We start from the raw sequence: 15651 nt of genomic DNA on the forward strand, positions 1-15651 counted from the left end.
ATTGTCTTCAAAGAAATACCTTTCCAGATGTTAAAGGCAAGAAGGGACTATACCCTCTTAACTAAAGAGCTTAGAAATCAACAGATTCAATATAGATGGGAGGCCCCAGCCGGCATTACGGTCACATTTGAGAATCAAAAACTTCGTCTTAATTCTGTTTCGGAGGCTCGAGATTTCTATTACAAGACTTTGAAGGCGGGACTTCCTGATTCACTTGGAAAAGAGGAGAGACAAGCCGAAGGAGAAGGCAAGCAACAGACCACATGGCTGCAAGATGGAGGGGGTAGCTCCCCCTCCCTCGGAGAAGCAGAAAAGCGGAGTTTGAGGATTTAGACATTCTAAAATATTCACCAAAGTTGTGGATTGAATGGGGGTTTGCGACCTCTCTCCGGCAGAAAAAGGGGAACTTATTGGTGGGGTGATACTGAATGTATATATGTAAAATGCATGCAGAATGATTTATGCTGTTTAAATCTTGTTAGAAGGGAAAGTTTGAAGAGATTATTTTAAAATAGAAGGTAAACTGATTTTTGTTGAAACTAATTATTTTGAGCTAGATTTTAAACTAATGCTTGCATAAATTTGATAGTGGCAAATATTAGAGAAGCAAGGGATGAGGGTAAAATGCATGCGGAATGATTTACGTATATTGGTGGGGTGATACTGAATGTATATATGTAAAATGAATGCAGAATGATTTATGTTGTTTAAATTCTGTTAGAAGGGAAAGCTGGATGAGATAATTTTAAAACGGAAGGTAAACTGATTTTTGTTGAAAGTATTATTTGAATATGTGGAATGATCTATGCTATCTAATTTTTATTAGAAGGGAAAGCTTGGTGAAATTATTTTATAAATTTGGATAAATGTTTATCTGAATACAAGGTTAAGGAAGAGGAACGGGAGAGTCTACAGGAGGTCGGGGTAAATAACAAAGAAGCAAGAGACGAGAATAAAATATAGATAGAATGATTTACACTATTTAAGCATAGATAAAGATGGGGGGCTGAGCTTAACACAAAGAGTTTCTTTTTTTTCTTTTTTTCTTTGTTCTTTTCTTTCTTTTTTTGGGGTTTTTTTTTTTCCTTTAATATATTATTTTTATTTTTAATCCATATGAATATAAGATACTTTAGATAGAAGGCAGTGCCAGGTGTGGGCCCTGGGAAGTCAGGAGGAGTAGGGATGGGGATTTTGGGGGGTGGGTGGGTGGGTGTTAACATAGTCTCAATAAGAACAAGAATGCACTTATATACGGTTGTTCTTTTTTTTCTCCTTTTTTTTTTACTCTTTTCTTTCTTTAAAATTTTTTTTCCCTTGGTTTATTTTACTTTTTATCAGATTATAATAAACAACACTTGAATAAAGGAATACACCAAGGAGGGAGGTAGAGGGAAAGAGGAGGGAGGAGTAAGGAAGGAGTAAGGGGAATGCAAGGAGGGTGTGTTGGGAGTAAGGGGAGAAGGAAGGTTTGAGGGGAAAGGGAAGTAGGAGGGGAGCGTTAGAGGGAGGAAAGGAAAGTTGGAGGGGGTAGATGGGGTGTATGGAGGATGGAAGTGTCAGGTGTGGTTGTGAATGATGAGTTGTGTTTTCTTTTTATTTTATTTTTTTTTATTTTTTTTTATTTTTATTTTTTCTTATAGCAAATACTCTGTATATAAGTGATTGTAAAATGGAATGTGAAAATGAATAAAATATATTTAAAAAAAAAAGAAATTGATCCAATCATATTTAGTTTCAGGTATTTCTACAGCTCCTACTCATGTGTAATGGAGGCTTGGTTGATTCTTTCCTTTCTAGGAATCTGTGTTTGGAACTGACTTGGATGACCAACAACATTTATTATGGGGTGTTAAGGCAGCTCCCATCATTCAGAGGTGGCCTCTCTTGATGTGCAGTGCAAACAATAAACTTTATTCTTGCCAATGGAGGAGGTAGACAGGCCAAGCAAAAAAAGACAACTCTTCACTATTTACCTGTCTTTGTGTGCACTTCATATGCCAGTTCCATATGGTTTTCCATATGATGCCCATGTCATCAAGTAAGAATAACGAACCTCTTGGAAAAAATTCAACAAACCATGCTACATTGTCCAACAGAGAGTGAATCAGAAAACATTTGGCCCAAGTAGAAGGTCCAAGATGTATCTCATGAAGGATGATGATACTGATAACAATTACGATGTGAACTATTCAGTTGTGTCAAACTCTTGATAATTCTATGGTCCACTTCTCTCCACATCTTCTAATCTTTCACGTCTTCTTTGACCCAAAGGTGCTTTTTAAGGAGGCAACTGGACTTTCTGATTTTTCTTTGAAGACATGAAACTTCTTCAAAGAAAAATCAGAAAGTCCAGTTGCCTCTTGAAAAAGCACCTCTGATTTTTCTTTGAAGACATGAAACTTCTTCAAAGAAAAATCAGAAAGTCCAGTTGCCTCTTGAAAAAGCACCTTTGGATCAACCGTGACCTGGAAGACAGAGAATCTACACAGACACTTCTTTTTTGAGTTGTTCTAGGCTCTGGATGGTATGAGCTTTGATGGTGTCCAGTCACCATGTTCGTTGGCAGCCTGGTTTCTTCCAAACTATAATTGTTTTCATCAGCAAATTCCCCTCTTCTCATGGACTACCAACTAATGGTCAGTTGGTTTACATTTTTATACAACTGATACAGGACTTTATTAAATTTTAGCACAATTTCCCCCTTCCTTCTTCTACAGCTTGATCTGCTATTTTAAAGCTGAAACATTATTTTATTTTTATCTGGGAATTGTTTCATTGTCTTCATTTATAAATACCTCTGCAACTTTTCTGCCGAAAATTTTCACCAAGCTCCTTCTCCAATTTTCTTTGCACTTAAAACACATCATCTGGTAGAACAAGCAAGTACTTTTTAGTCGAAAGTGGCAAGAGTTACGTCTTTTCTTTCAGCTGAAGCAGAATGTTTGAAAAAAAAAGAATAATAAAAACAACAATAATAATGAGCACCATTCCAATATTTGAAGGGCTCCTATAAAGATGAGGGGGTCAAACCATTTTCCAAAGTACCAATACGCAAGACAAGAAACAATGGGTGGAAACTAACCAAGGAGAGAAGCAACCTAAGAACTAAGGAAAAATTTCCTAATGGTGACAGCAGTCAACCAATGGAACAACTGGCCTTCTGAAGTTGTGGGTACTCTATCACTGGAGGCTTTCAAAAAGAGATTGGACAGCCATTTATCTGGAATGGTATAGGACCGTGCTGGCAAACCTATGGCACATGTACCAGAGGTGGCATGCAGAGTCCTCTTGCGCCATCACCAGCTGCACTTCCGGGTTCTGTCTCATGCATGCACACCGACCAGCTGGTCCTCACGCATGTTGCCACCCAACCTGCACAGATGGTGCTAATAGAGTGACTTTCATAAGAAAGTCAGCTGAGCATGTCCACTGTGAATTAACCATTGTCTTTTGCAAACTCTGAGATTTTTTTAAAAAAAATCTTAGGGTTTTTTTCCCTCAAACCCGAGCTTGGAAAAGAACAACCTCAGCTTCTGGTGTGCACTGTATTAGGCAGGTCAGTTCATTCGAGATGAATGATTCTTCAAGAGCCCCATCTTGAACTTGCTATTGCTCTCTAAGGTCTTGTTTCTGCAGTTCATTGCGATGAATTTCAGCCAGAAGCCATTTCTATTAATCTGTTGTAGAAAGGACTGGAAAAGCGCAAGCAAATATTATGGTTCCAAAATGAGGATTCTCTACATTTTACCAGTACTAACGAAGCTTCATTTTCTGGGTTACATTAGTCATAGCCTTGTGCCTTATGGAAAGCTGATGCTGCAAATTGGGCTGCTGGAAGGAGAATTTGCCCTAATGTCATTTCTTGGATAGGGGCAAAAATTATTGGTGCTTGGAGCAATTCATCATTAAGCAGATAGTTCCTGGATTCTTTCTGTTCTTTTTTAGTCAGGAATTGGGGGTGGTGGTTTTTTAAAACGATTCTTCTTTACTGGAAGACTGTGTGTGTTAATAGATTTAGATATTACATGGTTAAGCCTTGCATTCTTGGACTACAGCACTGGTTTCTATTTAGTTAGGTGCATTGAAGGTATTGATTGCAAAGTCTATGAAGGTTCTCCATCATCTAGGTCTTGGTTGTCCCAAAGATGTTTTTCAAAAGGCCACTGGATTTTCTTGGTGTTTTCCTTGAAAACTTTTCTCTTCTCATGCAAAAACTTTCTTGAGTTCTGATTGAATGGTGAGGAATGGAAAAGTTTATATTCTTTGCAGTCATTTGGTCATTAGCACCTTTGGGGCTGTTGATTGTGATATAGGAAAACATGAGAAATATGGGACCAAGATTCCTGGCAGATAGTTCAAGTCCCTCCATTAAAGGGGTCCATTTGGTGGGACCACAAAGAACCTTCTCCATGGTGGTTCCCTCCCTCTGGAATATCATCCCCTTGGAAATAAGACTAGACCTCACTTTATCATTCCTTCAAATAGGTTTAGGTTTATTCGATTTATATGCCGTCCTTCTCCCAAGGACTCAGGGCGGTGTACAACATTAAAAGAAACACATAATACAAAAGTTAAAAAGAAATTAAATAGGATATCCCAAACCCAATTAAAATTGACAATGACATTTTTTAAAAAAGAATTAAAATTAAAATTAACAGTAATCAATAATTTGTTTTGTTTTGTTCAGGCCAGGCTGGAAAAGCCAACTTTTTAGGGTGCATCGGAAGGACCAGAGGTCGGGGATTATATGAAGCTCCGGGGGCAGCTCATTCCAGAGGGAAGGCGCTCCCACAGAGAAGGCTCTCCCCCTGGGGGTAACTGTCTGGCCGACGGCACCCTGAGGAGACCAACTCTGTGGGATCGCACTGGATGATGGGAGGCTACCGGTGGCAGTAGGTGGTCTCGCAGGTACCCTGGGCCTAAGCCATGAGCGCTTTAAAGGTCATAATTAGTACCTTGAATCGCACCTGGAAGACAACCGGCAACCAGTGCAGGCTGCCTAAAAGGGGTGTAACATGGGAGTACCTGGGTGCCCCCATGACAACCCCCACAGCCGCATTTTGGACTAGTTGAAGCTTTCGGGTGCTCTTCAAGGGCAGCCCCATGTAGTGAGCGTTACAGTAGTCCAGGCGAGAAATGACGAGGGCATGAGTGACTGTGCACAGAGCATCCTGATCCAGGAAGGGGCGCAACTGACGTACCAGGCGAACCTGGTAAAATACCCCCCTGGTCACGGCTGTCAGGTGTTCTTTTAAACTAAGCCACGTATCCAAGAGGATGCCCAGATTGCGGGCCCTCTCTGAGGGGGCTAAAATTTCTCCCCCTATCATCAAAGATGGAACAAGATGCACAAATCAGGATGACGGAAACCACAGCCACTCCGTCTTGGAGGGATTGTGCTTGAGCCTGTTCCTCCCCATCCAGATCCGCACAGCCTCCAGGTATCGGGACATCACATCGAGGGCATCGTTTGGGTGGTTTGGGGTAGAGATGAAAAGTTGGGTATCATCAGCATATTGATGATACCGTACCCCAAAACCACGGATGATCTCACCCAGTGGTTTCATATATATGTTGAACAGGAGGGGTGAGAGAACCAACCCCTGGGGCACCCTACAAGTGACGTGCCTCGGGGTTGGTCCCTGCCCTCCAGTCAACACAAACTGCGACCAATCTGAAAGGTAGGAGGAGAAACAATGTAAAACGGTGCCCCCCACTCCCAACCCCTTGAGTCGTCACAGTAGGATACCATGGTTGATGGTATCGAAAGCCGCTGAGAGGTCTAATAGGACCTGGACAGAAGAACAGCCCCTGTCCCGGGCCCACCAGAGATCATCAACCAACGTGACCAATGCCGTCTCCGTGCTGTATCCAGGCCTGAAACTCAACTGAAACGGATCCAGGTAGACAGCTTCATCCAGGGACTGGGGAAGCTGACGTGCTACCACATTCTCAACAACCTTCACTACAAAGCGAAGGTTGGAGACCGGACGATAGTTGGCTAAAGAAGCTGGGTCCAGGGAAGGCTTCTTAAGGAGGGGCCTCACCACTGCCTCCTTTAAGGCGGTGGGAAAAAACCCCTCTCTCAACGAAGCGTCGGTAATCGCCTGGAGCCAGCCTCGAGTCACCTCCCAGGAAGCTGAGACTAACCAAGAGGGACACGAGTCCAGCACACAAGTGGCAGCACTGAGTCTCCCCATAATCCTGTCCATGCCCTCGGGGGTCACAGGATCAAACTCATCCCAGGTGGTCTCCACAAGATTCATCTCCGTCAAAATAGCCCAAAGACATGTTTTTTCCATTCATTTAATGTTCAACTATTTGTGATGACTCCTCTGGATGCTTTCCCAGATACCTCTCCAGATGTCAGCTCGGAGGAGGATGAACCAATTCCAGAGATGTCTGGAGGAAAGTTGGTCAATGGCTCCAAGCAGCTGTCTGAGAGGGATTTGGCTGAAGCACAGCTGCAGCAGGAGCAGTGAAGACTCATGAAGAGGCAGCCTCACCCTTCTTGATGGTTTAGAGGATCGAGGCAGGAATGACGCGAGAGCGAGGACGTAACAATAACAACAGGAGTTTATTCAGAAGCAGGAGCTGACAGCGATTCAAAAGTAACAATTCCACGCCAAGGTATTTATACTTGCTAGTTAAAACAGGGGAACCAATGGGAGGCCTGGTAGTGTCTAGCAACTGCTGACGCAGTGCCCTGGCCAATCAGGTTGGCTCGGCTGGCTAGCAACAGGCTATGCTGTGCCTCAGCCAATCAGGGCGCAGCCTAGACTGTTGCTGGCCTCCCGGTCGTAAATGGAGGATTTTATGAATCCTCAACACTCCTTCCCCCCGGCTTAGAGCGCATGCCTCTGATTGGAGCATGCGTAGTCCTCTAGGTAGGCGGGGAGGCGCCGGACCTGCCCAGATCTTCGCAGTTCGCCTGCAGTCGTTGGAGGGGTAAGACCTGCTCGTGGTAGCTCCTCCCCAAAGGGAGTGGAGCTCCAAGTGACGCCATTTTGGAACAGCCCAGAAGGTGGGCTCAACAAAACAGGTAGGCCGGGCCGAGGGGGCATGGCCACAGGGGAAACTTCGCGTTGCCGGGAGGCGGCGACTGGCGAAGGAGTGTAGCTTGGCGGGAAAACTGTTTCGGGTTGAGTTTGCTGAGGCACCTGTCAACAGGGGGCACCTGGGTAGGTAGGGCCTGAACTGAGGAAGGCCCTGTAGTACTGTGCCTTGTCAGATTGAGGAGGCTCAACTGGAGCTTGCAACTCTTGAAACAGAGGGTAGGAGAGGCCTGCCTGGGTAAAGGCCTGGAATGTTGGGACCGGCTGGCAGGCAGCTGTGTCGTTGGGCCCTGGATCCCTCGGGCCGCCGGTCTCAGCAGGGAGGCGCCTCCTTAGTTGATCCATGTGGTGCCTCCACTCGGATCCATCAGCCAGTCCGACCCTGTAGGAACATGGGCTGGTTATGGATACTACAGAGGCAGCCACCCACCTAGGATCCCCTGAAAATGACCGGGCCCAAACCAAGTCCTCCACACGGAAGGATCAGGGAGGGGTAACCCCCAGGTTGCACGGCTGATCCCCTGAATAGAGCGGGTGAAGCCTATCCAGGGGGGTCTGCAGGCGCCGGCCCATCAAGAGCTCCGCGGGGCTTTTGTTGATCGTTGGGCAGGGGGTGGAGTGTTGGCTTAGCAGGTAAGCCGCCACCCTTGTCTGCCAGTCTCCCCGGTCCATCCGGCCCAGTGCCTCCTTGGCTGAGCGGACCGCCCGTTCCACCCGGCCATTGCAGGCCGGGTGGTATGGGGCTGTGGGCACGTGCCGGATTCCCTGACAGGCCAGGATTTCCTGAAATGTGGTAGAAGTAAATTGGGGCCCGTTGTCTGAAACGATTACGTCCGGCAACCCATGGGTTGCGAACAAACGGCGAAGGGCCCTGACCGTACTCTCAGCTGAAGTGGAGGTCATGAGGACCAGTTCCACCCAGCGAGAGTAGGCGTCTACCACAATCAGGAATGTCTGGCCATGGAAGGGGCCGGCAAAATCTACATGGAGGCGGGACCACGGGCCTCTCAGAGCCTCCCACTCTCAAGAAGGGCCGGCTGGGGGGTTAGGCCTGGAGAGTTGACAAGTAGTGCAGCAGCCTACGTAGGCCGCTATCTCTGAGTCCAGCAAAGGCCACCAGACATAGCTGCGGGCTAACGCTTTCATCCGCGCTATGCCAGGGTGGTCTTTGTGGAGCAGAGGCAGGACCCGGGTCCGCAATGCAGCAGGGATCACCACCCGATCCCCCCAAATGAGGCAGCTGCCATGAAGGGACAGTTCTGCTTGCTGGGCTTTAAACGGCCGGAAGCAGTCGGCTACCTTCCCCAAGGGCCATCCCCTTAAGACCCACGAGCAGACCTGGGCCAGGACCGGATCGGCCTTAGTGTGGGCCGCGACGTCCGTGGCCGAGAGGGGCAGGCCGGAGGAAGCAATCAAGAGGACGGACAGGGAGGGCACCGGGGCCGGGTCTGCATCCGCAGGGGGCAGTGGCTAAGGGCATCAGCATGCCCTAGCTGCTTGCCTGGACGGTAGAGCAGCGTATAAGAATACGCTGCGAGGAACTCCGTCCAGCGCATCATCCTGGGAGAGAGGATGGGGGGGGGGGGTTCGGCTTGTCGCCAGCCAAAAGCCCAAGGAGCGGCTTATGGTCAGTGACAAGGGTAAAGTGCCGACCATACAAATAGTCCTGAAACTTTTTAACCCCGGACACTGCAGCCAGAGCCTCCTTGTCTATCTGGCTGTAATTGCGCTCTGCTGAGGAGAGTGTCCGGGAGTAAAAAGCCACGGGGGCCTCTGAGCCATTTGGGAGGACATGGCTCAGGACCGCCCCCAGACCGTAGGGGGAGGCGTCACAGGCTAACGTCAGCGGCAGCTCTTCGCTGTACTGTACTAAGACAGCTGCTGACATAAGTGTGTCTTTGACAGCCGTGAACGCATGCGCTTCGCGGTTGCCCCAGTGCCAGGCGGCGGATCGGTCGAGCAACTGATACAGCGGCTTGACTAGTGACGCCTTGTGCGGTACGAATGGCGCATAAAAATTCAAACGCCCCAGGAACACCTGTAACTCCGCCTTGGAGGAGGGAGTGGGGGCATTCCTGATGGCTGCCACCTTAGCAGGTGTAGGGTGGATTCCTTGGGCATCAATCAAGAAACCCAAGAACTCCACCCTAGGGACAGCAAACAAGCATTTGCTACGCTTGAGTTTTAAACCCGCGCCCCTAAAATGAAGGAGGACCTTCCTCAGCATTTCGATGAGTTCTGAGCAGCTGGAAGCAGCGATCAGAACATCATCGAAATACGGAACCACGCCAGGGAGCCAATGGAGCAGCTGTTCCATGAGGCTCTGGAAGATCCCCGGGGCCATGGAAACGCCGAATTGGAGGCGGCGGCAACGAAAAGCCCCACGATGGGTGACGATGGTCTGGGCAGCCGCCGCATCATCATCCACTGGGAGCTGTTGGTAGGCCTGCGCCATATCCAGTTTTACAAATGTACAGCCCCGCCCCAGGGAATGGAGCAGGTGCTGCACCACAGGGACTGGATAGGGGTTTGCCTGGAGGGCAAGGTTGATAGTCGACTTGTAGTCAGCGCAGATCTGCACTGACCCATCTGGCTTGACAGGAACCACGATCGGGGTCTCCCATCATGAGTGGTCGACGGGTTCGAGTACGCCCTGCTCCAGAAGCTTATCAAGTTCGGCATCAACCTTGGCCCTCAAGGCAAAAGGCACCCTGCGAGCCTTCAGCCGAATTGGAGCAACCTGGGGGTCGAGGTTAAGGGAGATGGGGGTGCCCTTGTAAGAGCCCAGCTGGCCATCGAAGATGTCAGAGAATTCTGTGAGGACATCTTCCAGGGAGGAGGGAACCACCCTATGCACCCTCCCCCAATAGATAGCCCCAAGGCTGGAAACCAATCAAGCCCCAATAAGGCAGGCAGGGAGTTTTTAACAATAAGAATAGGCAAATGGCCGTGAAAATCTCCATAGTCCACCCAAATGAGGAAAGAACCCAGGGTGGGAATAAGAGTCCCCTGGTAGTCCCTGAGGGAGGTGTCCACAGGTTGCAGCTGGGCACAGGAGATGTGGGGGCACAGGGGGGAGAAAGTGGCCCAGGAGAGCAGGGAGCGGGAGGAGCCAGAGTCCACCTCCATTCGGCAGGGCTGACCTTCCAGCTGAAGTGCGGCAGAAACCTTCCGGGCCCCGGCGGATGCCTGGCTGACTGTCTCCCCGACGGCCTCAGGCTGATAGATGGTGTGGCAGTCTTCAGCCCGCCTAGGGGGTCACGGCGGCTGGCGGCGCTGCTGCGGTTGAGATGTGGCAGGCTGCGGCAGGAAGGATGGTGCAGGCAGGGAGGCGCGGCAGACATGGGCAATATGGCCTTCTTGTTGCAACAGCGACAGACTGTGCCTTTGAAGGGGCAAGCCGTGCGGGCATGGCGGCCACCGCAACCCACACAACCCGTCGTGGCAGGGGCAGCTGGAGGAGGTGGTGGTGGGGGCCTAGGCTGCGCCCGGAGCTGGCCAACTATCTCAGAGCTGGGGTCTTCGGGTGGCACCAGCTCGTCCACGAGGCAGGCTTGCGCGGCAGGCGGAGGGCACCCAGGCAGCGTCGGAGGAGGTGGCAGGGAGAGTTGCAGGTGTTGCATATCGGCCGTGGACTGCTCAGAGAGCTCGGCTGCTCTGGCAGCTTCCACGGCCTGCTGCATTGTGATGTCGGGGTGTCACAGGAGGCGGCTTCACAAGTTAATGTCCTTCACCCTGCACATGACTTGCTCGACCAGGTTTTCATCCAAATTTTGGAAGTCACACTGGGCCGCCGTTACGCGGAGCGACTCCAGAAATTGGCTGATGCTTTCCGCCGGCTTCTGAACACACCGGCGGAACGCAAAGCGGCGAGCGATGCGGGAGGGCACCGGGGCGTAGTGATTCTTCAGCCGGGACATTAGCGTGTCCCAGCTGAGCTGGTATACAGGCCGCAGGGCAGCTAAAGCCCTGGCGGATGCAAACATCGCGGGCCCGCAACAACTCAAAAAGAAGCTGCATTTTTCCGACTCCGGTTGGTTGTGGTTCTTAGATGCTATTAAATAGCATTCGAATCGCTCCATGAAACCTTCCCAGGTTTCACCAGCAGCTCCGAAGGGAGCAAAAGGCGGTAAGGCGGATGCCATGTTCGCCGCGGAAGATGTGTCTGTTCAGTAGACTCAAGAGAGAGTAGACGGGAAGCGTAGAGAAGAAAAAAAAATTCAGCGGTTCGTCGCACTCGCGGTCTGACGCGGCTTCAGCGGCTATGGCTGAATCTCTTCTCGCTCTGTCCTAGGCTCTGCTTCGGGAATCGCTGGATCCCACCTTTGTCACCAGTTTAGAGGATCGAGGCAGGAACGACGCAAGAGCCAGGACGTAACAATAACAGGAGTTTATTCAGAAGCAGGAGCTGACAGCGATTCAAAAGTAACAATTCCGCGCCAAGGTATTTATACTTGCTAGTTAAAACAGGGGAACCAATGGGAGGCCTGGTAGCGTCTAGCAACTGCTGACGCAGTACCCTGGCCAATCAGGTTGGCTCGGCTGGCTAGCAACAGGCTATGCTGCGCCTCAGCCAATCAGGGCGCAGCCTAGACTGTTGCTGGCCTCCCGGTCGTAAGTGGAGGATTTTATGAATCCTCAACAGATGGGCTGTACCAAAAGCTCGCTCCTGCCTTTTCTCTGACCTATTTATTCTCGGGTCAGGTGAAGAAGCAGTTCCTCTTCCTCATCAAATGGCAGCTGCTTGCTTTCCCCACCTGGAGCCTCAGGGCTCTCCTGTTGCAACTGTGCTTCAGCCAAATCCCTCTCCGACGGCTGCTCAGAGCCACTGACCAACCGCCCTCCAAACTTGCCTGGAACTGGTCCATCCCCCTCTGAGGTGACATCTGGAGTCATCACACTATTTCACCTAATTCACTACCTTATGAACTTATGTCCACAAGTTTTCTCTTCGTCCAGAATAGGATTCCAAGAATTGGGTATGTCTATTCTAATGAAAAGAAGGACTAGGGGTGACATGATAAGCAGTGTTCCAGCATTTCAGGAGCTGCCACAAAGAGAGTGTCAAGCTATTCTCCAAAGAACCTGATTGCAGAACAAGAAGTAATGGATGGAAACTTATCAAGGAGAAATCCAACCTTGAAATAAGGAGAATTTCCTGACAGTGAAAACAATCAACAGTGGAATGACTTTATCTCCATAAGTTGTGAGTGCTCTATCACTGGAGATTTTCCAGAAGAGATTGGACAAATATTTGTCCATAATGTATAGATTTCCTGATTGAGCAGGGGGTTGGACTAGAGGACCTCCAAGGTCCCTTCCAACTCAGTAATTTTGTATTAAGCAGGTCTCTTCACTGTCTCTCCATTCTACTGTGATTATTGCTTCTGCTCTCAGTACAACCATCTTCAATTCACCATTGCTTTTCCAGAAGTCCTCTCTATTTCTGTATCTCTAAGTCTGGAAAGAAGAATAAATACGTTTAACAGTAAAGTAAGATACAATATGAGAGCATGATAAATACAATAAAAAGATATGAGAATTATAGACATTGGGAAAATAAAGATGAGTGCATTTGGGGAAGGAAAGATTGAGCAAAGATTAGAAGGTTGGCTGTTTGATTCAATTGGCAAGTGAATTTTTAAACACACAACTAACTGTAGATAACACAAGCTACGTAGGAAAACAGCAATGATTAATAATAGTCATAAAATAAACAGAACACATGGAGGAATGAAATTTTTAAAAGTCAGTGGGAAAGAAAATGGGAGGCAGTTCTTATGTATCTGAAACAGATTAGCCTAGCAATATAAAAGCATAATAAGGGATTGCAGCTTACAAGTCCACAAATATGTCTCATTAGAGATGAGAGCTAATGAATCTTAAATGTATTAAAAAGGAAGCCAAAAGCTGAATAAATACACATGTATAATAGCTGAAAAAAACACCTTGATTTACTGTGATGTTATTCTTGGAAAAAGACATAAGAGGAGGTAACAAAGAGCTTTTCCCAACCAGTTACTCATGTTGGATTTAAATTGTCATAATCCTCAGCCAATTCATCTAGGATCATTGATTAGTTGATTATGTACATTCAAGTCACTGTTGGCTCTTAGTATAATACAGTTATAATAATATACATTTAGTTTGTCCATGATGATCTCTCTCTAACTTGGCCCTTCAGATCTAAAGTTATTTTGACTTTTTTCTTTGAACAACCCTGTAATCTCTTGCATTGTGGTGGTCTTGGTGACTGAACGGAGCTTGGGAATTTACTGGGTGGATGCCTTTCCTGACGCCTGCATGCAGTTCACAGCAGACAATTATTCATTTGCGTCCACAGAGAGAAATATCTGCCACTACCTAGGATTGAACTCACAGCCTCCAGATTGTGAGGCGAGAGCTCCACCTCTAAGTCACTGTACCTCTTAGAAAATAAAAGAAAGTATATAACTTGAAAAAGATGGCAGAAAAACCAAAAATTGGCACTGTGCAACAAGGTGTTTATTTATCTCTATAAAGTCTGGATCAACAAGAAAAATAGTAATAACCATGTTGCTTCTATGAAAGCCAATTTATAAAACAACCACGCCTTTATTTGCAGGAAGTCGGTTTATCGTATCAGCTTATACCCAGAAAAAGATTAGCTTGTGACAATAGGGAAGTGGTGAAATTTATTTTATAATTTAAGGATGCAGGAGATAGACATTGTACATCCTTGTCAAGAGCCGATGCATACTTTACATCTGGTTATTCCAAGAAGTCAAGGAAATACACAGGTCCCCTCCAAGGTCTCTTCCAATGCTGTTATTTTGTAATTCATGCAATTCTATTATTCTGTATATGATGAAGACTCTCTTCAAGCCCTACCTTAACTAGGCTCTTCCAGATACAGTGAATGCCCTTTCTCCAGCAAAGTAAAACAACTTGGCCCCTCTGATCATTTTTCTAGAAGCAGGTGGTCAGGTCCTTTCCAAGGCAACTTCAGAGAAATGCTTTGTTTGCAGCATGGTGGAAATGAAGTTCTCCTTCATGAACCTGAACAGGCCCAGTGCTTAATTCTCATTCCTTGTATTTTAAGACGTGTGTTGTTTGATTGATGGCTCTGAGACTTTCCCTTTTGGCAACACATTTGGATGGCTATTCCAGGTGACAGGAAACATGTTCAGTGGCTTCAGGGAGCTGATGGAGAGGTCTGGGTTTGGATCATGGGAGAAGCCCCTGGAGACAAGTCATATGAGCAAATTTCAGAGGAGCGTCTTGCAGAACGAGCCAGACAGCAGGCTCAGAAGGAAGCTGAAGAACTATGGTGAGTATCTGCAAATCAATCACATCTAGAATATTGCTGTCAAAAAAACTACTGAATGAGAATTATTTTGGAATTCTATTGGATAATATTGTCTTTGAAATGTATACTCATTTCTGAATATGCCAAATCTTTATCTTGCTTGGACTCAGAAACTAAGCTGGGTCAAACATAGATACGTATTTTTTGGAGTATAAGACTCACCTTTCCCCCAGCTAAAAGAGGGTGAAAATTTGGGTGTGTCTTATACACCAAATGTAGCCCCACCCACCCACTGGCCCCCACCCTTGGGGCCTCTGCCTCCCAGCAATTTACCTCTTTGCAGCAAATGGGGCTTGTGGAGGCTTCAATAAACTATAGCAATCCCTGCAGCCTCTAACAGCTGATGATCGGGAGAAATTGAAAGTGAAACTAGCTATTTGCTCCACATGGCAAATTGCTGGGAGGCAGATTTTTTTTCTTGTGCTAATCAGGCTGTTTGCTGCAAGGAGGTAAGTCAACAACTATAAATGTCTATTCAAATTGTTAGACTTATTTTTAAAGACTGCTTTATTATTGTTCTAGACAACTTAATAAAATGAAGAGACTTTTAAAAATAAATGGTTGATCTGAAGAGGCCCAGTGCTATTGTTTTAAGAAGTGCTATTCTTTTAAATAGCAGAGAATAACTATATTTCCAGAAAGCACATTTTAATAGCGTCTGTACACGTATAGTCTGAAATATAACACTACAAACAATGTATATTGTCTGTACTGTTTGTTGCAAGGAGGCAAATTGCTGGGAGGCAGAGGCAGATATTTTTCCCTTGTTTTCCTCCCCAAAATCTAGGTGCATCTTATACTTCGGAGCATCTTATACTCCGAAAAATATGGTACTTATGAAGAACAGTTGCAGGGGAGGCATGATAGCATCTTTCAAAACTTGAGGGGCTGCCACAAAGAGGAGGGGGCCAAGCTATTTTCCAAGGTATCTGAAGGCCAGACAAGGAATAATGGATGGAAGCTGACCAATATTCAACCTAGAAATAAGGAGAATTTTTCTGACAGTGAGAACAAGCAACTGATGGAACAGAAGTTGCCTTCAGAAGTTGTGAGACCTTCATCACTGGAGGCTTTTGAGAAGAGAAGACTGTCATCTGTCAGAAATGGTGTAGGGTCTCGTGTTTGGGTGGGGAGTTGCACTAGATGACCTACAAGATCCCTTCCAACTCTATCATTCTGTATTCTATGGTTAGTATTTGGATGGAGACCATCAGAGAATCTCAGGGCTGTATTTTAAACTGGAAA

At 47.0% G+C, this 15651-nt stretch overlaps 1 protein-coding gene across 1 annotated transcript in view; it reads left to right on the top strand.

Annotated features, from left to right (window-relative positions):
- SH2D4B (SH2 domain containing 4B) overlaps positions 1 to 15651 on the top strand; it is a 118263-nt gene that overhangs the window by 16647 nt on the left and 85965 nt on the right. Inside the window, exon 2 of the mRNA XM_032232140.1 lies at positions 14208 to 14367. Coding sequence (XP_032088031.1) covers positions 14208 to 14367 — 160 coding nt within the window. The remainder of the gene's footprint in view (positions 1 to 14207; positions 14368 to 15651) is intronic.

Source organism: Thamnophis elegans, chromosome 15 (genome assembly GCF_009769535.1).
Source record: "Thamnophis elegans isolate rThaEle1 chromosome 15, rThaEle1.pri, whole genome shotgun sequence".
Taxonomy (NCBI): domain Eukaryota; kingdom Metazoa; phylum Chordata; class Lepidosauria; order Squamata; family Colubridae; genus Thamnophis; species Thamnophis elegans.